At 39.0% G+C, this 25,361-nt stretch overlaps 2 protein-coding genes and 1 long non-coding RNA gene across 8 annotated transcripts in view; 2 read left to right on the top strand and 1 right to left on the bottom strand.

Annotated features, from left to right (window-relative positions):
- Positions 1 to 13,975, top strand: part of TRIP11 (thyroid hormone receptor interactor 11) — a 68,818-nt gene extending 54,843 nt beyond the window's left edge. For all 3 annotated transcript variants that reach the window (XM_081227709.1, XM_081227710.1, XM_081227708.1), the window contains 5 exons: positions 6,764 to 6,845; positions 7,659 to 7,773; positions 8,191 to 8,307; positions 9,472 to 9,616; positions 11,721 to 13,975. In XM_081227709.1, the coding sequence (XP_081083835.1) occupies positions 6,764 to 6,845; positions 7,659 to 7,773; positions 8,191 to 8,307; positions 9,472 to 9,616; positions 11,721 to 11,941 (680 nt within the window). In that variant the 3' untranslated portion in view covers positions 11,942 to 13,975. The remainder of the gene's footprint in view (positions 1 to 6,763; positions 6,846 to 7,658; positions 7,774 to 8,190; positions 8,308 to 9,471; positions 9,617 to 11,720) is intronic.
- Positions 4,134 to 24,786, bottom strand: LOC308613747. Of its 4 annotated transcripts, none has more exons than XR_014015311.1 (3): positions 24,697 to 24,786; positions 23,779 to 23,936; positions 4,134 to 6,472 (listed from the first exon to the last, which is right to left on the bottom strand). It is a non-coding gene; the product is annotated as an uncharacterized lncRNA (long non-coding RNA). The 4 variants fall into 4 exon arrangements; XR_014015314.1 differs by lacking the exon at positions 24,697 to 24,786 and adding an exon at positions 24,421 to 24,651; XR_014015312.1 differs by lacking the exon at positions 4,134 to 6,472 and adding an exon at positions 19,670 to 19,731.
- Positions 24,787 to 24,999: 213 nt separating this feature from the next.
- Positions 25,000 to 25,361, top strand: part of FBLN5 (fibulin 5) — an 85,201-nt gene continuing 84,839 nt past the window's right edge. Inside the window, exon 1 of the mRNA XM_081227712.1 lies at positions 25,000 to 25,204. Coding sequence (XP_081083838.1) covers positions 25,188 to 25,204 — 17 coding nt within the window. The 5' untranslated portion in view covers positions 25,000 to 25,187. The remainder of the gene's footprint in view (positions 25,205 to 25,361) is intronic.

Here is a 25,361-nt window from a genome sequence, read left to right as displayed (position 1 = left end):
CCAGTCAGAATGGCCATCATCAAAGAATCTACAAACAATAAATGCTGGAGAGGGTGTGCAGAAAAGGGAACCCTCTTGCACTGTGGGTGGGAATGTGAATTCATACAGTCACTATGGCGAAAAGTATGGAGGTTCCTTAAAAAACTAAACATAGAACTACCATACGACCCAGAAGTCCCACTACTGGGCATATACCCTGAGAAAACCATAATTCAAAAAGAGTCATGTACGAAAATGTTCACTGCGGCTCTATTTACAATAACCAGGACATGGAAGCAACCTAAGTTGAATGGATAAAGAAGATGTGGCACATATATACAATGGAATATTACTCAACCATAAAAAGAAACGAAATTGAGTTATTTGTAGTGAGGTGGATGGACCTAGAGTCTGTCATACAGAGTGAAGTCAGTCAGAAAGAGTAAAACAAATACCGTATGCTAACACATATATTATGGAATCTAAAAAAAAAAGGTCATGAAGAACCTAGGGGCAAGACAGGAATAAAGACACAGACCTACTAGAGAATGGACTTGAGGATATGGGGAGGGGGAAGGGTAAGCTGGGACAAAGTGAGAGAGTGGCATGGACATATATACACTACCAAACGTAAAATAGATAGCTAGTGGGAAGCAGCTGCATAGCACAGGGAGATCAGCTCGGTGCTTTGTGTCCACCTAGAGGGGTGGGATAGGGAGGGTGGGAGGGAGGGAGACACAGGAGGGAAGAGATATGGGGACATGTGTATATGTATAACTGATTCACTTTGTTATAAAGCAGAAACTAACACACCATTGTAAAGCAATTATACTCCAATAAAGATGTTAAAAAAAACTTATAATATTCAGTCTTTAAAAAAATTTGTTTTGATATGGAAAAATGCAGTACAAATTACCTGGATTCTAATATATTAGAGGATTGAGGGAGGAGGGTGGAGAGGGAAGATAAATTTGATCTGGTTACATTAAAAATATTTACATAAAATCTCTTTCAAATGCATATAGTAACTCTAATTTAACTGTACAAATAATCCAGTAGACTTCAACATTGATATTTCAGTTTAATCACAGATTCTAATCTATTGAAATTCAAGTTAATGAGGTTATACTGTATTAATAAAATTCTTTTCTGTGAGTTCATTGCTAGGAAGTGGAGTTTCAAAAATTACTTTTTACTCTGCAATTAATAATTATAATTATGGAACAAGAAAGCATTCACCATATACTCTAGACCTTAAAATTCTGTTGAAATGGTTGAAAGGAATTGAGTTAAAAGACAAAGCAGTTGGGGCTTCCCTGGTGGCGCAGTGGTTGAGAGTCCGCCTGCCGATGCAGGGGACACGGGTTCGTGACCCGGTCCGGGAAGATCCCACATGCCGCGGAGCGGCTGGGCCCGTGAGCCATGGCCACTGAGCCTGCGCGTCCGGAGCCTGTGCTCTGCAACAGGAGAGGCCACAACAGTGAGAAGCCCGTGTATTGCAAAAAAAAAAAAAAAAAAAGACAAAGCAGTTGCTAATATGTTTTTTTTTTTTTTTTTTTTTTTTTTTTTTTTTTTTTGCGGTATGAGGGCCTCTCACCGTCGTGGCCTCTCCCGTTGCGGAGCACAGGCTCCGGACGCGCAGGCTCAGCGGCCATGGCTCACGGGCCCAGCCGCTCCGCGGCATGTGGAATCTTCCCGGACCGGGGCACGAACCCGTGTCCCCTGCATCGGCAGGCGGACTCTCAACCACTGCGCCACCAGGGAAGCCCATGTTTTTTTTTTTTTAATTTATTTTTGTTTATTTATTTTGGCTGCGTTGAGTCTTCGTTGCTGCATGCGGGCTTTCTCTAGTTGCGGCGAGGTGGGGCTACTCTTTATTGCAGTGCTCAGGCTTCTCATTGCAGTGGCTTCTCTTGTTGCGAGCACAGGCTCTAGGCGTGTGGGCTTCAGTAGTTGTGGTGCATGTGCTCAGTAGTTGTGGCTTGCGGGGCTCTAGAGCGCAGGCTCAGTAGTTGTCATGCACGGGCTTAGTTGCTCCACAGCATGTGGGATCTTCCCACACCAGGGCTCGAACCCACGTCCCCTGCATTGACTGGCAGATTCTTAACCACTGTGCCACCAGGGAAGCCCACTAATATGTCTTAACTTCCAATATGAATAAATACAAGGTGCCTTTAAAAAATATCATTTGGAGACTATGGTTTCTCTCTAGATCAAATAAATCTTTTGCCTTTTACTAAAGATTTCCGTGGAGAGAAACAAATCTGAGTGTAATCTGAGTGTTCAGTAAATTTTTTGAGGCCTTGCTTTGGCAGGGCTAGAAAAAAAAAATCGTTCGGTGTTATAATGAAAGTGATCTTGTATAAGTTGAAATTGTGTAATAAAAAGACCATCAAATTTCTAGCCTTTGCTTTAATTATATTTAATTGACTGAAGAGGCTAAATTTCCTTATATTAGATTTAATATATCAGATTTAAATTTATTTTTTAGGTAGCCAGTCCAAGTAAGACACAAGACCCAGTTTATTTACTGACATATCTATAATAAAATCATATTTCTAACATTCTTTTTTCCTTGTGTTGACTTCTTTGCCATAGTTTGTAAAGATGACAAATTAGGCAAAATGGAGGAACAGTTATCAGTGTTAATGTTAAAGTGATACATATTATTGATAATGGTTAGGGCTAGGTTGAAAGATGATATTTTAAAAAATCAGATGAATGTATACTAATGCTTTATATAGAACTTAACTGGTTAAAAATGTCACATTTAATCACTCAGTAGATTTCTCTCAAAATCCTTTGAGATAAGCATGCTCATTTTACAGAATAGGCAACAAAGTCCAGCCCTGGTGACAGGACCATGATTCACATCCAGGTCTTGTGACAAGACCATAATTCACATGCAGGTCTCCGGACTCTCAAGTCCTGCTCCAGCCATCTTTCTTTTCTCAGTCAGGTGACTGTTAAATAAACTTGAATCTTGTCCAAGGGAGCTTAGTCGTAAAATAGCCAATGACTTTGTAAGGAGTGTGACCTAACTGTACGATGCTCTCTGAAGACAGTATTCATAGTGCAGTGTTACTAATTGCAAATAAAATGTAAAATTATGATGTACCAATTTGTTGTAGTCGCTTAAATTTTATGTTAAATTTTGATTTTAAATCAAGTGATGAAGATCATGGCACCATCTCTAGGTATTACAGAGACGAGGCTCTGATATGGTTTTAGGATGCCAGATATTCAGAGTAACTCTTCCCCTAAACTAGACCAACCTCAGTTGCTTTATTGCTCAACTTCAAAGTGTACCCCCACCGCCCTTTCTTTCCCCCCTAACTTCCAGACAATTATTTTGGCATGTTTTTAGGTTATTTCACAGGGATATTGTATTTGGCTAAAACCCCATTTCTGAATAACTAACTATGTTTTGCCTGCCCATATAAATATAATTCTGATTTCAAATTGTGGTTTGAATTAGTGTGCAGTTTTTATGGAGAAATATTGAGAATCTTTTGTGGGAGGAGAATAGGTGTGCCTGGGGAAAAAGAGAAATCTGTAGGGACCTTTGAAGTCAGTATTTGCCTTTCTTTTCTTTTCTAAATCTTTCCTAGTTAACCCATCCTTCCAGTCCCTTCCCCCAAATTCTGAGGTTGTTTTCTAGACTCAAATATCAGAATCCATTTAAACTACTACTCATATTTGAAATAGCCCTTTACATATCTGCAAGGATATGCACATTGTCAGTTTTCTTTCTCATTAGCTCAGGACTAACTTGTATTCTGATAGTGAGTTTAAGAAATTTTACCCTATTATTTTGGCCTTAAGGATGTTTGTTTGTTTTTTCTTTTCTTTTTTTTGTGGTACACGGCCCTCTCACTGTTGTGGCCTCTCCCGTTGCGGAGCACAGGCTCAGCAGCCATGGCTCATGGGTCCAGCCGCTCCGCGGCACATGGGATCTTCCCGGACCAGGGCACAAACCCGTGTCCCCTGCATCGGCAGGTGGACTCTCAACCACTGCGCCACCAGGGAAGCCCCTTAAGGATGTTTTGATCAGAACTTTCAGAACACAGAGATTTTAATAAAAGTTATACCCATATTAAAGAATTTTCATCAAGAAAATATTTTCTACTTGGACTTTATTAAGATGGACTTCCTGATCAGTTTTTCATAGAGCAAAGTTAAATTTTTCCAATTAATTTTACCAAAATCATTTTTATCAGAATCAGCTCTGTGAATTTTACTCTGAAGATATCTATCATTCAGTTTTATCTTCCTTTTCTTTTTTTAATAAGTGACAGTACAGTGTAATGGTTATATCCTGGTTATACTCCAAAGCAGTGCTATCCCATAAAAATGCAATGCAAGCCACATTTATAATTTAAAAAAATTTTAGTAGCCATGTTTAAAAAGTAAAAAGATACAGGGAGATTAATTTTAATAATGTATTTTATATAACCCAACATATCTAGAATATTATCATTTTCACATGTAATCAATATAAAAATCATTAATTTTAGAAGAAAGTAGTTAGGAGAAGGGAAGTCTCAGAGAAACGGAAGGTTGGGGATAGGTTAAGTTTGACCTCTTCTTCTACCTTTGTATAGCCTTGGAGAGAAGTGGAGGAGGATGAAAGAGAAGACTGTGCCCATCTTTACTCTAGCTCTTCCTTTAGTTCATGAGTGGGGTGGTTAATTCAGAACATCAACAAGAGATTAACTTACTTGCTGTTCTTCCTCTGAATAATTAAGAGTTCTACTTAATTTAGAAGGTAGTACTAGAAAAGGCCCACGTGGCACCATGGTTCATAGTATATATGTGCCCATTAAGAATCTAAAATGTCTTTTACTGACTCAGACTTTAGTAATAGTCTTGTTCTCTCTGTCTCTGTCTGTCTTTCTGTGTCTGTCTGTCTCTCAATGACCAAGCTTAAATTCCTCCCTGGAAAGACAGGAAAGGAAATGTTTGTAGTAGATTTTCCAAACACAAACCTTGCTTTTATAATATGGTTATGACAACCATCTCTGTTTTGGTAAAAGTTAGCCTATTACATTTTGCAGTTTAGATTTTTGCAATGTGGAAAAACCACAAACCATTGCAAATAGTTAAACTGGACGTTTTGTATATACATTTAGTACTGTAAATCAGAATTTTAGTACTGTACAGACAGAATGAAAACATAAAGCAGATGAACCTGGCCTCATCTGTAAGGTTCAGAGAAAACTTGTTTGAGGAAGGGACCTGGGAACTGACATGTGAATGGTAAAGAGGAGTTAATAGGCAGTGCCGAAGGAAAAGATCTTTCCGGGCAAAAGGAAAAATGTTTGCAGAGGTCTTGCAGTGGGAATTGAGAGTTCAGAAATAAATCATACATTTCTGGTCAACTGATTTTCAACAAGGATTCCAAAGGAATAGTTTTTTCAACACATGGTACCAGAACTACTGGATATCCACATGTACAGGAACGAAGTTGGACCCTTACCTCATACCATGCACAAAAAGTAACTCAAAGTGGGTCATAGACCTACATTTTAGAGTTAAGACTGAAACTCTTAGAAGAAAACATAGGAGTAAATCTTTGTGATGTTGAGTTAAGCAGTGGCTTCTTAGATATGACACTAAAGGGGCAAGCAACAAAAGAAAAACTAAATTGGACTTCATCAAAATTAAAAACCTTTGTGCTTCAAAGGATACCATCAAGAAAGTGAAATGACAACTCACAGAGTGGGAGAAAATATTTGCAAGTCATATACTGGATAAGGAAACTGTATCCCACTACCACTAGGAAAATGCTGCATAACTCAAAGAGTAGGTTTGTGGAAAGAGGTCAGAGTTGTCTCATGTTGGGATGTGAGTGTTTCTTGATTTGAAAAGTTGAGCTCTACTGCAAAGCGTTCTCTTAATTTCTTTCAGAATGAAATCTGTAATCTAGCTTGATGTTAATAAGCATCTCCTTCGGCTCAGACTCTCCATTTCTGAGGAAACGGGTGTAAGCTCCATGGGTTTGCTGAGAGTTCCTTAGTCTAGGAATCCATGGTCCCATGGCATGGTTGATTATGAACAGGGTCTCTCCTGTTGTAATTCTAGACTTTGCTTTTAGTACTCTTCACATTCCTACTATTCTGCCAAGACTTTACAGATTTTGCTTCCTTTTAAAATAAATAAGAATTTTAAAATAAAATAATCTAAACATCTTTCTAAATCAGTCATGAGCTATAGTATCTTGCCTAGTGTGAGAACCAGTGATCTGAATTGTTTTTTGCAGCTTATTTATTACCCCAGGATACTTTGCCCTATCAGCTGCCTTCTGAGCCATGGTCTTGGTTATGTTAGCTGCTCTTCCTCTTCTTAGCTCACCAAAAAAGATTCCAGCCAGGAAAATGGAAAAAGGAAAATTTGAAATTGTCCTTTCTGGTTTTTTCCCATTGAAGAGTGGCTCTGGAGATGTTTCATGCAAGGAAGCAGTGGTAAAAATCTCTTCTTTGCTGTTAAGTTTCTGAAGAGAATGAGAAAAAACCTTTGGTTTTTAAATGTTCTCTTAAAGAATTGATTATTTTACTGGGGGTAAACAATGTGAATTAATGCATACTCTGGCTTCTAGGTAATTTCTATACCAGAGAACCTAATTCCCTGAACCAAAGAAGAGGTGGACGCAATTGAGTATTCCTAACTAGAATACGTACATATATTCAAAATTCTCAGTCAAGATGTCATAAATCTCATTATATATTCATACAGACTATTTTAATCAGTTAATAACTCTGTTTATTCACATATTTTAAATCAGATGAGCTCCGACAAGAAATGCTGGATGATGTACAAAAGAAATGGATGAATTTAGTAAATAGCACAGAAGGAAAAGTGGACAAGTATGCTTTGCCTTTTACTTTCATGTATTTTATGGGGATCACTTTTATGGTAAAAACAATTTCTACATGTAAATGTATGTGATTAAAGTTTTAAAAAACCTTTTCTTTTTCTTATGTAGTGATGAGCTGCAGGTAGTTTTAATGAGGGGTCAGTAATTTGTCTTCTCTTGGTTTTGAAATAGACTTTCCCAGCTCAAATTCTTTTTCTTAAAACCATAGGCAAGAGTTAAAACATTACCGCAATATAAAGTACTTAGAAAATATAAAGTTTATTCTTACCATTCTTTTTTGTTCTCTTTACTGCCCTTAAGTGGACATATCCTGCTCAAATGCATTAGGTGTGAAACCTAGGTATACATGTAGTATATCTTTAACATTTTAAAGATTTAGATACTATGAGCAGATTTTTAATGAATGGGGAAATATAAGCATAACCATTAAGCACAAGAACTATCATCACCATTTAGGATACGGAGGGAAAAGTCTGAAGTGTCTCCTTAAGACATCAACCCAGACAGGCACTGAGAATTACTAATGAGGTACCATCTCAGTTGATTATTTGGTTGAAGAAAGTTGGTGACTAGTAAGTGATGTTTTTAAAGGTACACATTTTGGGTTGTTTGCAGTATTCTTAATTAGGCTTGTCAAAAATTTTTTAAAGCTACTTTAAAATATTTTACTGTTTAGTGTTTTTTATAACTGTTATTTAAATATGATTAAATATTTGTATGTTTAGTGTTTATTGTTTGGATACACTAGATATTGAGACAACTGGTGAGTTAGCCTGAGCTGTTTCTGCCTCTGTTTTCATAGAGTCCTAATGAGAAACCTCTTCACTGGACACTTCCACACACCAAAAAATCAGCGTCATGAAGTGTTACGATTAATGGGAAGCATCCTAGGTATCAAAAAGGAGGAAATGGAACAGGTAACTGAATACTGAATGCCATTCTGAATACATTTATAACTAAAATGCTTGGCATCATATAAATTTTTTTTTTACTGTGTATTATATAACTTGCTGAATACAATTTTCTCAATGTGGAAATGGAATCATGTTATACTACAGAGAAGAAGCAGATTTGTGTAGCTTGTATAATATTAGTTTAAATGTTTTGTAACTTATATGCAACCGTTCATATCAGAATGCTTAAAGTTTGAGACATGACGGTCCTCAAATTTTATTTGAAATAGTGCTTAGGATGACAGTGTATATGTAGCTTCTGTCAGTAGGAAACTAGGAATTGGACTTGGAAAACATGGTTTACTACCATCTGAAATCATGTAAAAGTGCTTCTGTTTTCTTGCATTGATAATATTTTTCTGTTTTAAAATAATCTTTCAGTTGTTGAATGAAGATACGGGTGGCGTTACCAGGTGGATGACTGGGTGGCTTGGAAGAGGATCAAAAAGTGTTCCCAACACACCTTTGAGACCAAATCAGCAACCTCTGCTTAATAGTGTAAGAGTTGATTTATTCCTGCTGGATATGAGCAGTGAAATGATTGTGCATCATATTCATTTGCAAAGAATTAGACTTCTTTTTCAGGTTATTTTATACAACCCTTTTATTTTGGGGTTGTGGAAACTGAGATCCAGAGAGGTGACTAGCTTAGGGATAATAAGCCAGTTTTAATAATTTTACTGCATATATCAGTAGGTTTTATTTTAACATTTTGTTTACATGGTACTTTGATTTTTCAAAGCATTAACTGTTCCTTCCTTTGTATTTGATCATGCTGCTATCAACCCACAATCATTTATCTCTTACTACTAAGTTATGAGATTCTTACAGACAGAGGCTCTGTTTTGTGCCTGTATGTATCTACCTAGTCATTGAGCCAGTGAATATTTATTGAGCACCTGCTGTGTACCAGCCTGTTCTGAGCATTGAGGGTACAGGTGCAAACCGAATAGGTAAAGTGCTTTCCCTCAACCAACTTACATTCTGGTAGGAGGAGGCAGTTAATAAACACGAAAACATGATACCTGGTATATAGTAGGCTTAAGATGAGTATTAATTGAATTGAGTAGCACTGTGAGTTAGAATGTGGAGTTTACTTCCTTATTTTATTTTATTTTTTTACTAAAGAGGAAACTGAGGATAGGTGACTTACCCAAAGCTGGTGAAAGATAGAACTCAAATTGGATGGCATAAAATTTAATTTAAAGGAAAATTCTACATTACATTATTTTAATCTGATAATATTACTGGTGAGCTTTTGCTGTACTCATTCATTGGGTGTTACTGTAGAAAAATAGGACTTTAATGCTTGTTTTCTGTTGATATAATTTTTTTATGTCTATGTAAACAGTTACTAAAATGATTTAAGACTTGATGTCTTAAGTGCCATTGATGGTGAGAAATCTGTTATCTGGTGGCTAATTCTCATTATGAGGTTTGTAACAAGTGTTGTCATCAAAGATTATTGATTAAATTGTTAAAGTTCTTGATTGATGCCTGTGTATCAGAGTGCTAGCACTTTTAATTGTTCATAAAGAAATGATTCAGGTAGCATGACTAGTTTTTAATATTTAATTAGAATAGCTGGTACAGTTTCTTAGCTGTAGTGAATATAATTTTATTATCTGCCTAATATATCCCTAAAAGATCATTTTTTCTTAGTCTTTTTCAGAACTTTTTGTTAAATTTCTAGAAACAGAATCTCATCCATCTATTCCACCACCCAAGCTTTCTGTTCATGATATGAAACCTCTAGATTCACCAGGAAGGAAAAAACTAGATACAAGTGTACCCGGAAGTTTTAAAGGTAAAATCAGATACTTATTTTTTCTACAATTTAAAAAATTGATGATTTTTGATTATGTTTTACAACGATATTAACTAAATTTTTAGTGTTTTTGAAAATGTGCAGTAATGACTTCTTCCAAGATTCCAGTAAGGTGTTAGATTTTGGCTTCATACATTCTTGTAGCAACCTGATATTTAATAAGCTTAGATTAATTTAAGCAATATGAAATATTTTCCCTTTATATATTGGAATAATTCTCCTCTCTCTGCATAAGACACCTTGAATTATTTGTGGAAGCGGTGGTTGAACTGGTAAACCTTTGCTTGTTCACGCATTTTCCTTTCGAATTGTAGTTTATAGTTAGAGAAAGATTTTTCCCCTGTGATAATAATCTAAGTGTTACACTCAAAAACCAAAGTTGGTGTGTTAATAATATGTACAAGAGCTGTTTAGTAAACTGGCCTACACATCCAAGAACATTATGAAGAGTTCTTATATGTTGAAAGGCCTGCCTGGAAGCAAATGGTATAGTGGTTCTGCAATATGTGGACGTAGTTTTCTACCCCACTAGGTTGTAAGGATCTTATGCTATTTATATCCCCTATATTGGCATGTACTAAGGTTTCTTGAGTTCAAATTAAAGTATAATCCATTAGACTATATATGAATTTTTTATTGGAAGGGCTGTCTTTTATCTGAAATCTTCATATTTTAATACAGACTAACATGTTTGCTAGTTGGACTGTAAAGGAACATATTGTATACTGTCAAGTTTGTCACATGCCAGAAACTTAAATTTGGATAAAATACTGAATTTATATTCTGAAATTTAAAGAACTTCCTTAGTTCTTATTTAGATGAATATTTCTATTTTCCTGAACTTTTATAGAAAGAGAAAGTGGTAAAATTATTTTAGATAAAAGATTTGTATACTAAATTTAGTCTTTAGAAAAGTCTCAACTTTAACATGTGTAGACTGTACTAAAACACTTTTTCTTGTTATACTAGATTTTAGCATCTTGAAGCTAAAATTTATTCTATTTTATTTAAATTTATTTTATTTAAATTTTATTTAAATGTACATTATTTAAATTTTGATTCCAAAATTTCTGTTGGCAGGGTCTCCCCTCCCTCTCCCTCCTTCCCCCTGTCTCCACCCCTTCCCGTTCTTCCCTCTCCTCCTCTATCATACACCTCCCCACCTTCAGTTATCAAGTCACATGTGCAGCTTCATTTGTATTGATCAGAGACAAAAGCCAGAGCTTACCACATAGCACCAGAAGCTTTTTCAGAGTTTGGAAAATTGTGATTCACAGGAAAGTACAACCTGGGGACCCAAGGGTGCTCAGTGATAAGAAGATCTGATGAATTTGTCTCAATGCTCCCTTTGTTTTGGAGGCCTCTTTTATTTGAGTTTCCCACTGCTGAAGTGGGTGCCTTCAACAGGTTGCTTGTCTCTCAACAATGAAGTTGTTAATGATCTTGGGTAATAAAGCAGAATTCTGCCCACTGAGAAATTAGTACGTAAACCAAATGCCTGTTCCAGTAAAAACTTAATTGTTCAGCCTGACTTTACAGAGAAATAATCAAATGAGAATTATTTTCAGACTTTTGAACGTCTAAAAGCTGATCATTTAATGTAATGCATAAGTTGTTTTTTCTTTTGGTAAATTAATATTAAATCTGATTGTTATCATTGTAATATGGATGCTAGTTTTTTTCATGACCATTATAATTATTTGGGCAAAACAAGTTCTCAAGTCCTCCCATCTTTCAGGTGGTTAGATAAAGTTTGCCTGGTTATATAGAAAACATCTTTTAAAAAACTGTTGTTATAGTAAATGACATTAATCAGTTATATAACTGGTATTAAGTATAAGACAATACTAGTGTGTTTAATAAAGTATTAGCTGTACATACAAATATTTCTCACTTCCATTTCTTTGTCTATTGCCTTATCCTCTTTCACCTTCTGTATTTCATAGACCTGTTTATCCAATCCAGAACCCAGCAGCATATGAATTAAATTTATTTGGGGGCCAAATCTAGGAACCTAAAACACATGTATAACAGTGACCAAATAACATATGGGAGATTACATCATTCATATTTTGTCATTTAGATACAACCGAATCCAGGTCTGGTAGAAGAACAGATGTGAATCCGTTCCTGGCTCCCCGCTCTGCGGCTGTGCCTCTCATTAACCCAGCTGGACTTGGACCTGGAGGGCCTGGGCATCTCCTTTTGAAACCCATCTCAGACGTACTGCCCAACTTTACTCCTTTGCCAGTGTCACCTGACAACAGCGCCGGAGTTGTGTTGAAAGACCTTTTAAAGCAGTAGGTGATTCTCAAGCCAGAGATGACATATATGAAACTTTAAAAACCGTGAACCCTATGTGTATGTAGTTTATCACAAAGTGGCCTTTTGGAAAAATCATGTATTTGTTCACAGTTGTACTTTATCTAAATTTAATAGAAGTATTCTTAATGCTTTTAGAAATTGCAGGTGTTAAAGGAGGAAGTGTTTGCTATATTATCTGCTTTTTTTCCCTGTCTGATTTGACCTAACTTAAGCTAGAAACATTCACTCTTTTAATTTTAATTTACAAAAATAAGAAAAATGAAAAGAAAGACGAAAACACTAGTAGCTATATATCAGCTCTTTATTTCCTTTTCAAGCTCATTTAAGCTAGAGACATGTAGTTTATCTTTTAAAGATAATCAACAGATTTACCAAAAAAGGGGAAGAAGAAAATAGTGGTGGCTTGGGGCTTCCCGTGGCGCAGTGGTTGAGAGTCCGCCTGCCGATGCAGGGGATACGGGTTCGTGCCCCGGTCCGGGAAGATCCCACATGCCGTGGAGCGACTGGGCCCGTGAGCCATGGCCGCTGAGCCTGCGCATCCGGAGCCTGTGCTCCGTGACGGGAGAGGCCACAACAGTGAGAGGCCTGTGTACCGCAAAAAAAAAAAAAAAAAAATAGTGGTGGCTTATCTGCATAGTGCAAAAATTGATCTAAAGTATATATTAATCATCTTTAAGAGGACGTGGAGTAGACAGGCCAAGAACAAGGCTGTCCCTGGGAGGTCACAGATGTGCTAAGGTGGAAGGTGTGTGTATTTGGTACTATGCAATTTCACCTCGTGTGTAGATTCATGTGATGACAGTGCAGAGACAGAACAGTTTGGTCAAGGACCCCTTGTGCTCCCCTTTCACAGTCATAGCCACCTCCTTCCCTGCGGTCTCCTTAACCTCTGGCAACCCCTCACTACACTCCTTCTCTATAATTTTGTCATTTCAAGAGTGCCATTCGGTGGAATCCTACAGTATGTAACCTTTTGAGACTGGCTTTTTTCACTCAGCGTAATCCCCTTGAGATCCTTCTACGTCGCTGAATATATTGGAAACTTGTTCCTCTTTACTGTTGAGTACATACTGTGAACATATGGTTTAGTTTTAAGAGCTAAGGTGTCTCTTTAAAGATAACATCTTAAAACTGTTTCTACACACCTACTCACAACTTTCATCTAAGTGTTAAATTCTACAGCTGCATTTACATAACTATAATTAGCAATATCACTAGATGTGACACCTCCTGCCTCTATCTGAGGTATTGACATGAGAGGTACGGCCATCTTGGAGTCATCCATTCTCATCCTCATGGTCACTGAGGGTAGTGAAATCACTTCAATGACACTAGCACCAGGTGTTTGGAACTTAGCGGAAAAGGAGTATTCCGTTAATTTTTTAATAAACCCCTCATAAAATTCCTGACTTGGAATTTAATTACGTCGGGACGTTCGTGTTTGTATTAGTTGTTGAAGTTGTACATTTAAAGACATTTCTTTGCAAATTTTGTAAATTTCGAGATGCCTTTAAAATAGAAACATCTGTATAATAAGGAAAGGTGAAAACGATACTAATCCAAATATGTAAATAGGCCTGGCTCTGACCAGGGCTAAATTTGGTTGTTTGTAAATTTTGCTGTGATTAACTGTATACTTTGTACTGTATTTAGAGGATTGGAAGTCTTTATGTATTGATGGATAAAACTTGTTTTTCTGAAAAATCTAGTAACTTAGACATTGCTGCTTCAGAACATCCCCTGTCTCCTTTGCTAATTTATTTATATTGCCATTCTTTATTTAGCATACTTTAAAGGAAGTTGTCATACAAATGCTTTATTAGAACTATCCAACTGTCTCCTGTCCGGTTTGCCCATTATTGTTTCTCTACGAAATTATTACTCTTAGGTTTTATAAGGTCCTTTCAAAGATGCTTTCACTGACCATCCTAAATTATTTGCTGCTTGCCATTGAATTATTCTTTCAGTGTGGAGCATCCGAAATAAAAGTTTCTAAGTTAAAAAAAAAAAAAAGACAACATGATCCTTCATTTTGAAGAAATATAGAAAAAAATTCCCTCTTTTAATTTGAAAAGGAGATGCATGGTGGGTATAAGTAGCATGTCATCATATTTTAAATGCCTTTTATGACATTTTCAGTATTTCCTTCCCTGCTCCAAACAGCCTGTCCCCCCCGTTACCCCATAGTTTAACATAAGTTGGAAAGCTGTTATGGGTGGATTGCATATCTAAACATCCCAACATGCCCTTACATGGCTGCTATTTTAAAAAGTACGTGACCTCGTCCTAAAGCTGTAGTACCTAATGTTTCAGTTGTATCTTCATCGAAACTATAGCTCACTGGTGTGCATACTAAGTGTCTGTTGATCTAAACCAGGCATAACTCATCTTGCTTTTCTGAAACTTAAGTTGAGTCAGAGATGAACCACCTGTTCAAGGAATCTTCTTAGGAACCATACAGTGATGAAGCTTGTAATTCTAACGTTAGCAGTTGGACATTGCTAACACTAATTTTACTGCAGTATTTTAACTACAGTAATTTTGCTGTTTACTTCTCTATAAACTTACTAAAATTTGTGGTTGAATTTTTCCATAGCTGCCACAGTTTTTCACAGCATTCCTAATGGTTTTCAGCTGCTATATTGTAGTAGAAAATTCATCCAGTCATTGGATTTGATTTTAGTATAATACTGTATCTCATGGTTGAGTTTTTAGTTCCTGCCATTATTGAGTTGAAAGAAAAAAACAAAACCAAAACTAAGTGACAAAAACATGGGGGAAAAAGGAATGACTTTCTTAAAACCATCCAACTAAATACTAAATATCCCCCCCAAGTAAAGCCTCTAGTTTATTTTAAACTTTTAATGGGTAATTGAAAGGGGGAAAAAGTCAAAATACTTTTCCAGTCAGTAGGTGGAAAAAAAACCCTACTGTGCTTCAGGAACAAGAGATAATAAGAATTATTGATAAAGAGCTATTATGTGTCAAACTTAAGGCATTTAAATTTGATTTTTAAGGCTAATGAAGTTTTTCATATATCAAACTATTTAAAACATCTTCCATTAACAAAAATTTATCTTTAGTTTTTTAAAATACCAAGTTAAGTATAACATTTATATATTCCTATGGAAAAAATAATGGTACTTTTAATGATCTGACGTTTGTGATTATTTGCCAGTCTTTACTTTTTAACTTATTAAGGTTTCTCTACTTAAAACTGATAATTTGTCTTTTGACTTTTAGGGAAATATCTAGTGGGATATTTACAGCCCAGCCTTAATATTGGGTTGTGTTTTATAGAACTAAAGTCAATGCATTTCTGAACTTCTCAGGAGCACTGCAAGACAAAAAAACTACTCCAAATAAAAATGATATATGTAAGTTGGCAATGTCTTCATCTACAATAAAAAAAAAACTTTTTTAGCAAACAGCTGCTGACTTTTTCTTTAGAAGGGGGAGAAATGACTTACACATGTTGTTTATAGCAGAAGTTGATGAACTACTGAAGCTGATATCTTCAAGTGTTCACCGGATGTCTGTTAGGATACTGTTTGAGCCTTGGAAACGTTAAGTATGAACGATTTAATAGATGCTCAAGATTATGTGTGAAAAGAGGATCTGAGAGGTTTTAGCCAGCCCTTTTTTTTCTCCAGAGGTGATACTGTGCATCATTGGGCTCTTGGTTTTTCTGCAAAATAATCAGTTATGTATTCATTTTTTCTTAGATGTGGAACTTGTATATTTTTAACTGTTCATGTTGTAGGATTGGAAGGAACATGGGTTTTAAATTTGAGAGATGGATTGGAGTACAGATTTTGAACCTTTCTGTGTGACCTTTAACAAAATTACTTTGACTATGGGACTGATTTTTCTTGTCTCTGAAATAACACACACCTATTAAACTTACGGGTTATAGGGATGAAATGACCCATTCATTCATAATATTTATTAAATGAATAAATGTACCACTTGTGGAAATGCTTTATAAAGTCTATAGTTCTACACAGATATTAGAAGTTGTGATAATTGCTTATCAAGTAGATAAGAATGTCAGGGATGGGGGTGTTACTGAATCCAAGTGTTATTTCAAAAAGGTAAGGAGAGGTCAAATGCCTGAAGTTCTTGCTGCTCTGGTGGGCTGGGTTTTAAGAAGAATCATTTGGATTTAGGAGCTGGCTCAGGAAGTTGTTGGCTGTGACTTAGAGAAGTGTTGGTGGAATGGTGGGAGTGAAAGCCACGTTAAGTAGGTCGAGTAGGCGCTGAGCAAGTGGTGATGGAGTTTATAGGCATCTCTTCTGAGAAATCAAGTTGTGACGGGGAAAGTGGGGGATATCAAGAGAGGAGAGTGGGGTGGAGGCGCTTGCAAGCTGGGAGACTTGAGCACGTGTGAATGCTTGTGCGAAGGACACATTTAGATGGAGGCCGAAGAGTGGAGGGAAGAGTTCCTGAGGGGGGAGCTGATAGAGTCCGAACACAGATGGGGGCCTTGGCCTCAGGGAGGAACTACTAGGACGGGAGTGATGGAAGAAAGGGGACGTGCGGGTAGCAAGAAAACTGCAAATTTTCTTCTGTGAGGTTGGCAAGGAGCTTTATCTGCTACAGATGAGGGAGAGGAGGGTCTGAGGCTTGAGGGATTCAGTCAAATGGGAGAGACAGACGCTTGTCCACGTACTAGAGCAGTGCTCGTGGGCACGTGCCAGGTGCCTGAGGGCCCTGACTTAGGCCTGACAGACAGATGGAGGGCGTGGTGGTTAAGCACATCTCACAGGAAGTACCACTGGCGCACCCTAGAAGGGAGCAAGCTAGCAAGATAAATGTCAGGTAAAAAACAGTTGTTGCTCTAAGCAATTCTAGTGGAATACAGATTATTACTAACCTGAACCTTGTTTTCCTGTCCTTGGAATTTAGGTCATGTGAATATATGATATATCTGAAAGTTTTACAGCATGTTATTATCATAATTTAATACATCCAGTAAATTATTAATCCATTATAATTACAACAATATTTGTTTTGGAGATAGAGAAAAATTTAAGAATGTTAATAAATGGATCACTTAAGGCAAATATTTGAACCCTTAGTTGGTTTTCTGCCTTGGCTGTTACTGTGCATCCGTCTTTTGGCCCTTCTTGGGTTAAGAAATTAATAATTTGCCCTATAATGAAGTTATGACCGTGATCATTTTCAGCTGTGACTTTATTTTACAAGAGTACTCTCCTTTTCACCTCAAATATTCTTAGGCTTCAGTGAACTATTTCTGACGCTCAAAAATTAAATCTCAGGGCTTCCCTGGTGGCGCAGTGGTTGGGAGTCTGCCTGCCGATGCAGGGGACACGGGTTCGGGCCCCAGTCCGGGAAGATCCCACATGCCGCGGAGCGGCTGGGCCCGTGAGCCGTGGCCGCTGAGCCTGCGCGTCCGGAGCCTGTGCTCCGCAACGGGGGAGGCCACAACAGTGAGAGGCCTGCGTACCGCAAAAAAAAAAAAAAAAAAATTAAATCTCAGTGATTGAAAATATTTGTGAACTTAATGTAACTTAAGAGTTGGGTAACGTTTTCTAGATATACTTGGACTGTTAAGAATGTAAGATACATTATTCTGCTTTGTAAAATATAACGCATTTTAGATGTTGAAGGACATTATATTGTGAGGAGGTTTCCTCCAACAATGGTGAATCAGTCTTAAGCCCTTATGGACTCATGGGTAAATGGGTGTGTATTTAAAGTGCATAGATTTCCCAAAGGGCAAGGGCAATCCCAGGTGGTGAAGGGAATCATGATTTCATTTAAAGAGAAGAGTTGGAAAGAAAGTAACATAAGTTTGCTCAGGTTTCCTATGCAGCTCCTTCCGTTTAGCTGTATTTAAAGAACCACGGTGTTATATGGGAGCTAACACATTAGTCCCTTTATAAAAGGGATTTTCAGGCACTCTCCTCAAATAAAAAGGGAATGATGGTCATAAAGTTACAAGTTGTAGACTAATGAGGTAATTTTTTATTTTTGAAAACTTATATGGAATGTACAGTCTTTGAAAAAGTTTGGAATCATTTCAGAGTCATCTCTCTAAGGCATTTGCAAGGCCTCGTGCAAATTTACTACTAGAGTAGCCTGAATACAGGCGTTCAAACTGTGTTGCTTCCTTTAGGACTGCACTTGCCAACTGTAGCTCCTGTGTTGAAACATATTGATGATGGTAAACATCAATTCTGCACAAAATTGCTACTTGAGATATTAATACTTCCATTTTTATGTCTTTTCACTTTTATTTTTTTCCCTTCAGACATTAGTTTTAGTTGGTGAAAAGTATTTACCCCTGCCGCCACCCTTTAATTTTTCTGTGTGTGTATATGTGAAACGTTTTCAACACTTAAGAATAGACAATAAGGATATTATGAGGTATCTCCGGCCAGGGCGGTGTGAAGAGGTCAGTCAGTCCTCCCTACAAAAAGCAAGTATAAAACTAAAATGGTCAAAAACAACCATTTGGGGGCTCCGGTAATTGACCAGTGTTATGCCCTTCCTTGGCTTATGCACACCTACTTTCACCGTTGACCAGTCAGTGCCTCATGAGAGAGAGAGAGAGAGAGAGAGAGAGCGCTAACCTTTGCTGAGAGCCTACTGTGCCTTGACACCTGCTAGGTGCTTTATGAATACTGTCTCTGTTACAACACCATGATATATTTTTGCTCCCATTTTATAGCTGACAACCTGAAGCCCAGCAAGGTTAAAAACTTGCTTAGGGTCCTGTGTTTGTCAGGCTTCTCCAGAGAAACAGAACCTATATATATATATTTTTTTTCTTTTTTAACGTCTTTATTGGAGTATAATTGCTTTACAGTGTTGTTAGTTTCTTCTGTATAACAAAGTGAATCAGCTATTTGTATACATATATCCCCATAAAGCATCTCCGAGAACCAATATTTTTAAAGGTCATTATATGTTTAACATAAGCATGACAATGAAGGCAGAAACCTTGAAGGATGGGATTAAGTCATCTAAATATATAAAATGAAAACTGTATGTTTCCAAAAATGTTGTGAACAAAATTAAAAGGCAAAAGACAAACAGGAAAATATTTGCAACATAAATGGCAATGGAGAAATATCCTCACTATGGAAATAAAGATGGGAAAAGAAAGAGAAATTGAGCATGAAATTGATGCTCCCAAGTGTTCTGGCAGAGGTTGCTGCTTGTCCTCTGATGTCCATTCTCTGCTTTCAGAATAAGAGAACTCCAGATTTTTAGGTAAGTAGGTTCATGATCTCTCAGAATACAGACTACATCTCCCAGCATCCCTTGCAGCTAGGTGTAACTGTCAGTTTCTATCCTGCTTCCTGAATTGTGGGTGTGGGTGTGGTGTGCCATTTTGGACCAGGTAGAGGAAGGTCTAGAGACTGCCAAGCAACAAGATGAAAGGAAGGAGCTTGAATCTCTGGTACCTTAAAGAGAGAGCTGCCATACTAGTTAGCCCTAACCACCAACCTACAGAACGTAGTGTGAGAACATACATCATTTTGCCATCAAACATAACTGTTGAGCTATTACTATTAAAAAAAGAAACCACAAACCACCACCCTTCAAAACCCCAAACCAAAAACCACATGAAAAAGAAAGGCTGGATCTAACTTTGGGGGACTCTGGTTATCAGGGAGGAAGAGAAACAGTGGGGGGCGGGGGAGGGGGCTGGAGAAAATGTAGTCAGACTTACATGGGGAAAAACAAGGTAACAGTCATGGACACGAGAGAGAAGATGAGTCATCAATGGTCAAACACTTCAAAGAGACAAAGGAACAGTTAGAATGGAGTAAAGGGCATTGTATTTGGCCATGAGATCACTAGGAAACTTAGGGAGCACCGTCTTGGGTGACTGGTGGGGACATCGTGAGATTTCAGAGGGTTAAGGTGGGACTAGGTGGTAACTGACACATACTCACTGAGAGGCCTGATGGAGGGAGGAGGAGAGTGGAAGCCACTAGGGCATCAGGACAACAATTTCCCGCCTTCCAGGGTGGGAGGACCTATGGAGTGGAGCTGCTGCCCAATACCGTTCTTGGGCGTTGGCTGCCATTTTAGTTTTCAGATTGTTTTGGGCCAAGTTTGGACAATATAAGAAGTGAAAGGCTTTATTAGTACTGAGGAAGTAGAGAAGGTAATGATGGAAGGGCCCAGGGAGTTCTGGAGTGTTCCTGAGGAGCTAAGACGAAGAAGGGCAGGAACCAGCCTTGTAAGCAGTAAGTCAGGGGTAGCAAGGCTTGGCCAGCTGGAGGCAATGAGGGCTCCAGAACCAGATAGGCTCGGTTTGGGCTTCAATCTGGACTGTTTATTGTCCGTGTGGCTCTGATCTCTCTGGGTCTGTTTCTTCCTCTGCCAAATGGAGAGTTTCCTCTTTGACAGAGTTATTGTGGGGGGTCAAAAGAGAGAGTGTGTGTAGACACCAGCACAACGGTAGACAGTTCATAGTCCCCTTCCACGTTTTGCACTCACTCCTAGAAAGGCACTACAATGTAGTTATTTTTGGACAGTGAAAAAATTTAATATTAATCAAAAAATTAATATTAATTGTGAAAATCTATCATTAAAGGTCGAATTTTGTGAGTTTTCCCTCCAATTTGAAGCATTACCTTTTTTTCAAAAAAATAGCCCATTTGTCTTGCAACCCACGGCATTGTGAGCAAACTGAGTTTCATTGAAGCCAGGAAAGTCCCATTCAGCAGGTGATAACCTCTTACATTTATGCTGCAATTTAGCTTCGCACAGTGGCAGTCTCATAGACAACGAAGTTTATCGGAGGCGCGATTACTGCTGATTGAAAACTTTTCCCTCTACTACAGTTTACATGTCGTAAGTCGTTCTGTAGTTGTGTTGTATTTGATTCTGATGCTGGGAGAAGAGGCAGGGGTTGGGATCGTTATTTTGCAACTAAAAACCGAAAAACAACACTTAGGAAGGGAAGTGCTGAGAAACTAACCAGACTCACCTGGTAGTTCATGCTCACAAATCTCATTTTCTTTTTTAAAACAGAGTTGCTAAATCAGGAATGCGATTAAAACGTGCATTTTGATGTTAGGACAGTTGACAAAGCCTCTCACCCAGTCTTTGTGGAGAAGTTGGGGAAATGTAAGCTGAGTGGAGTGGGTGGCACCCTGAATTAGACAATCAGCAGTGGCCCCAAAATGTTGAAGAATGAAGTGGATCAGTGCCAACCTGGACCAAGTGCTTCTCTCCAGCGCCTGTCCCAATAAATTTTTTATTGATAACTCTGATAAAGGCACAAAAGTCAAGGTCAACATATCTGTAGTTGTTAAAGCTGGGAGTGATACTTAATACTTTAGATAGGAGAACTCATCTTGAAAAAGATCTTGCGCAATGAACAAAAGTTTAACAGGGACTCATGCAAAACCTGTTCTCCCTTCAAAAGAATTTGCAACCCAAGCATGGGATGGAGGAGATGGTGTTAAGCAGCCTGTGGACTCCAAGTTGCTTCATTGGTGCAAGTTCAGTGCAAACCAAGAACTGATGCAGCCCAGGGAGGAGGAGACAGACCAGGCTGCCACAGGGTCACGTGGCACAAGGGTCACGTGACACGGCGGGGCAGGGTTGGGGGTGGCGTTGTTCAGCCTGGGGAAGAGGTTACCAGCAGGGTCAAGGGGTAGAACTGTTTTCACAAAAAAGGAAGTTGGTTGCGTAGAAGAGGGACTAGCCCGTGGCTGCTGAGGGGAGAATTAGAATCCATGGAAGGTAGTTCCACATAGGGAAGCAGATTTGGATTCAATACACGACAGAACTTTTCCAGCAATTTGACCTGCTCAACAGTGAGTGGGGCTGTTTCATCCGTGGAAGTGGATAATTTTACCAGTTATTAAAGATATTTGGGACAGGAGTGTGTAGGGATGGGAATTTAGACACAGTGACAATCACGAGGATAACTTTTATTTCATTCCCACAGCTACCCTGAGAGGTAAATAGTATCTCCATTTTGCAGGTGAGGAAACTTAGATGCCTAGAGGCTAAGTGACTTGTCCAAGGTCACCCAACAGGTAAGTGGCAAAATCAAGACTCAGAATTTTATTGGAACTCTTATTCTCTCCCCTCTTCCAACCCTACAGTTCTGTTTTGTTTGTTTTTTTTTTTTGCGGTACGCGGGCCTCTCACTGTTGTGGCCTCTCCCGTTGCGGAGCACAGGCTCCGGACGCGCAGGGTCAGCGGCCATGGCTCACGGGCCCAGTCGCTCCGCGGCATGTGGGATCTTCCCGGACCGGGGCACGAACCCGTATCCCCTGCATTGGCAGGCGGACTCTCAACCACTGCACCACCAGGGAAGCCCAACCCTACAGTTTTAAGGTGGGAGCAATCTCTGGTCCAAGATGGGTCTCTGGACAGTTTTGCTTTCAAGGCTCTCCATTTGCTCATGTAGAGAAGAGTCATACTGATTTCCTCTCCCTCCTTATCCTTCAGAAGGGTTGATAGTATAAGTAAAGTAATGGACTAAGTCATTTAAAACTCTTCCTAGGGACTTCCCTGATGGTACAGTGGTTAAGATTCTGCGCTCCCAATGCAGGGGACCCGGGTTCGATCCCTGGCTGGGGAACTAGATCCCACATGCATGCCACAACTAAGAGTGCCCATGCTACAACTAAGGAGCCCACGAGTTGCAACTAAGACCCGGTGCAACCAAATAAATAATAAATATTTTTTAACCCCAAAAAACCAAAAAAAAACCCCTCTTCCTGACCCCACCAAAGAGCTCTACACAAATAGAGTATATTATTAAATTAAATTAACCTCATATTTTGAATAGGTACAAAATATGGTACATGGTACACAATTCAAATTATAGTAAAAGGTGAGCAGGGAAGGGCTAATTCTTCTCTCACATCTCTTCCCCAGCCGCCTACCCAACTTCCTTCCTAGGAGGCAAACAATGCGAACAGCTTCTCCTATATCCTTCTGGAGAGGTCTTCTCTATACACATGCAAGCAAGAACTTGTGTATATACATTATTCTTAAACGATGGCATGCTTTACACACAGTTCTACAACTTATTGTTGCACTTATTAATGTACTGGTTTGATCGATGTGAAATTACCGATATTCTACACTTTTGACCTACAAAATTTATTGGAAGTCTTTCAATACCAGCCCGTAAGGAACTCCTTCAGTCTTTTTCTTTTTTAAAATAAAGTGTAACATACATAAGACTTCACAAATCTTAAGTGTACACACCCCTGTGGAACCAGCATGCAGATGAATAATTAGAATATTACCAGCACCCAGAAGTTCCTTTGTGCCCCCTCCCAGTCACTACCTCATTTTGAATTCTATATCAAAGGTGTCATCCAGTATGTACTCTTATATGTCCACTTTTTTGTATTGGTTGCACAATAGTCTATTTTTGGAAGTCCCTTACTTTAAACCTATCAATGCCTAATTGATGGATGATAAGGCTCTTTATACTCTTTTTGCTATTCCAAGCAATGGGAGCAAGGAATAACCTTGTAAATATAATATATTTTAAAAATATTTTATTATGGGAAATGTACAACACATATAAAGTAAATAGAATAGTATAATGGACACTCAGCTTCAACAACGATCAACATTTTGCCTTTCTCATCGAATGTATTTTCATAAGTAGGATTCTGTTTACTTACAAAAAAAAATGCCCTTTAAGAAGGCTAAATATGCAGACTTTGGAGTCTCAGCGGTTATCAATGAATAGCTGTGTGACCATGGGGAAGTTACCTAACCTCTCTTAACCCCCTCCAATACAATGGAGGTAATAACTCCTACTGCACAGAGTTATCATGAGGAGAAAGGACCTCATCAGTGCTTTCCCAGCTGGAGGTAGAGCTGTGTTGTGGAGCCCAAGGGAAGATGCAGGTGGGGAAGCAGGGGCTTGGACTACTGCCAATCCATTTTTGTCTTTTAAAGAATAGTGTCTTCGGTAAGATTTCATTTGATAAAAACGGATCTAATGCTTAAAAAAAAAAGCAAAAGAAAGAAAAAGAAATAGTGTGAAACCACCAATACAACAAATGTAAAGGACTTAGCAAACAGCTTTTGTTATTATTATTATCCATCATTCTGCTTTCCCTGACTGTCCTTTTGTCTTTTCAAATCACCTTGTTACTTGTTAAAATCACTTTCAAGCCAAGGGACTTTTTTTTTTTTCAATTAAAAATGTTCGTCCAGCTTTATTGAGATATCATTGACATATAACATTGTGTAAGTTTAAGGTGTACAACATGTTGATTCGGTCCATGGACAATTCTTAAAGCAAGAACAGGCCCCCGAGAATAAGGGGATGAGGGCGGGCCGGGGAGAGTGTCCTCCCCAAGGTTTGCATTGCACAAGCTGACGTCTTGAATAAGTGTCAGCCAGTTTCCATCCTCCTCCTCTTTCCCACCCCCTCAGGCTCCCCACCCTTTCTTCTGGAAAATCGTGAGTCTCCTGCCACTTACCCCAAGCCTCTGCTTCATTGGGTCTGGTTTCCCAATAAATCAAAAGACTCTAGTCCCTGTCGCTGTGTTTGTCATGAGTTCAAGTTCTTCCTCTCCCAGAGGGGAATAACTTTCATGGGTGTCCCAATGCCACGACCAAGTGCAGATGCTCTGGATCCCCACCCCTGCCTCTGCCACGACCGCCCAGCCTGGGGACCTCCTCCCCGGGTGGGAAGTAAAGGGTCAACAGGTCCTCCCAGCCGCTCCCCCCCCCGCACCCCACCCTCCTGCACTTGCCCGCCAATCGCCTCCCGTAGAGATGCTGGGAGCCCGAGTGTGGCTGCGCTGCCGCCCGGGAAAGGGCTCTCCTCCCAGCACTGAGCACTTGGTCCTGGCAGACGCCCCAAGATTGTTGTGAGGCGTCTAGCCAGTTGGTGAGTGCTGTAATCTGAACCAGCTGTGTCCAGACTGAGGCCCCATTTGCATTGTTTAACATACTTAGAAAATGAAGTGTTCATTTTTAACATTCCTCCTCCAATTGGTTTAATGCTGAATTACTGAAGAGGGCTAAGCAAAACCAGGTGCTTTCTCTGTCAGCACTCCAGTGGCTCGGAGGACCCAGGCTCTCCCCTTGTCCTCTCCTCGCCTCGCTCGTCCCCCCTGGAATAAAAGTATCGGCGAGCCCCACAGGCCCAGAGGAGGCCGAAGTTCAGGAACTGCTCCGAGGGTCCCGCGCTGAGAGCTCTCCATCTTTTCCCCCTTGCTTCTCCTGCCCACGCATCTTGGACATGCCAGGATTAAAAAGGTACGTTCTCTGCTCCGGATTTTTTCCTCCAGGGTCTGGAAACCTTACTGAAAACCCGATGGGTGGAAAATAGCTATGGCCGTGATTCAGGCTGTGTCAGGATGTTGGAAAAGGCATTAGCTAGTGATGCAATGATATTGTTAATTGTAAAAAGCTG

Source organism: Mesoplodon bidens (genome assembly GCF_964165515.1).
Source record: "Mesoplodon bidens genome assembly, chromosome: 3".
Lineage (NCBI taxonomy): Eukaryota > Metazoa > Chordata > Mammalia > Artiodactyla > Ziphiidae > Mesoplodon > Mesoplodon bidens.
This window is presented reverse-complemented; position numbering and strand designations above follow the sequence as displayed.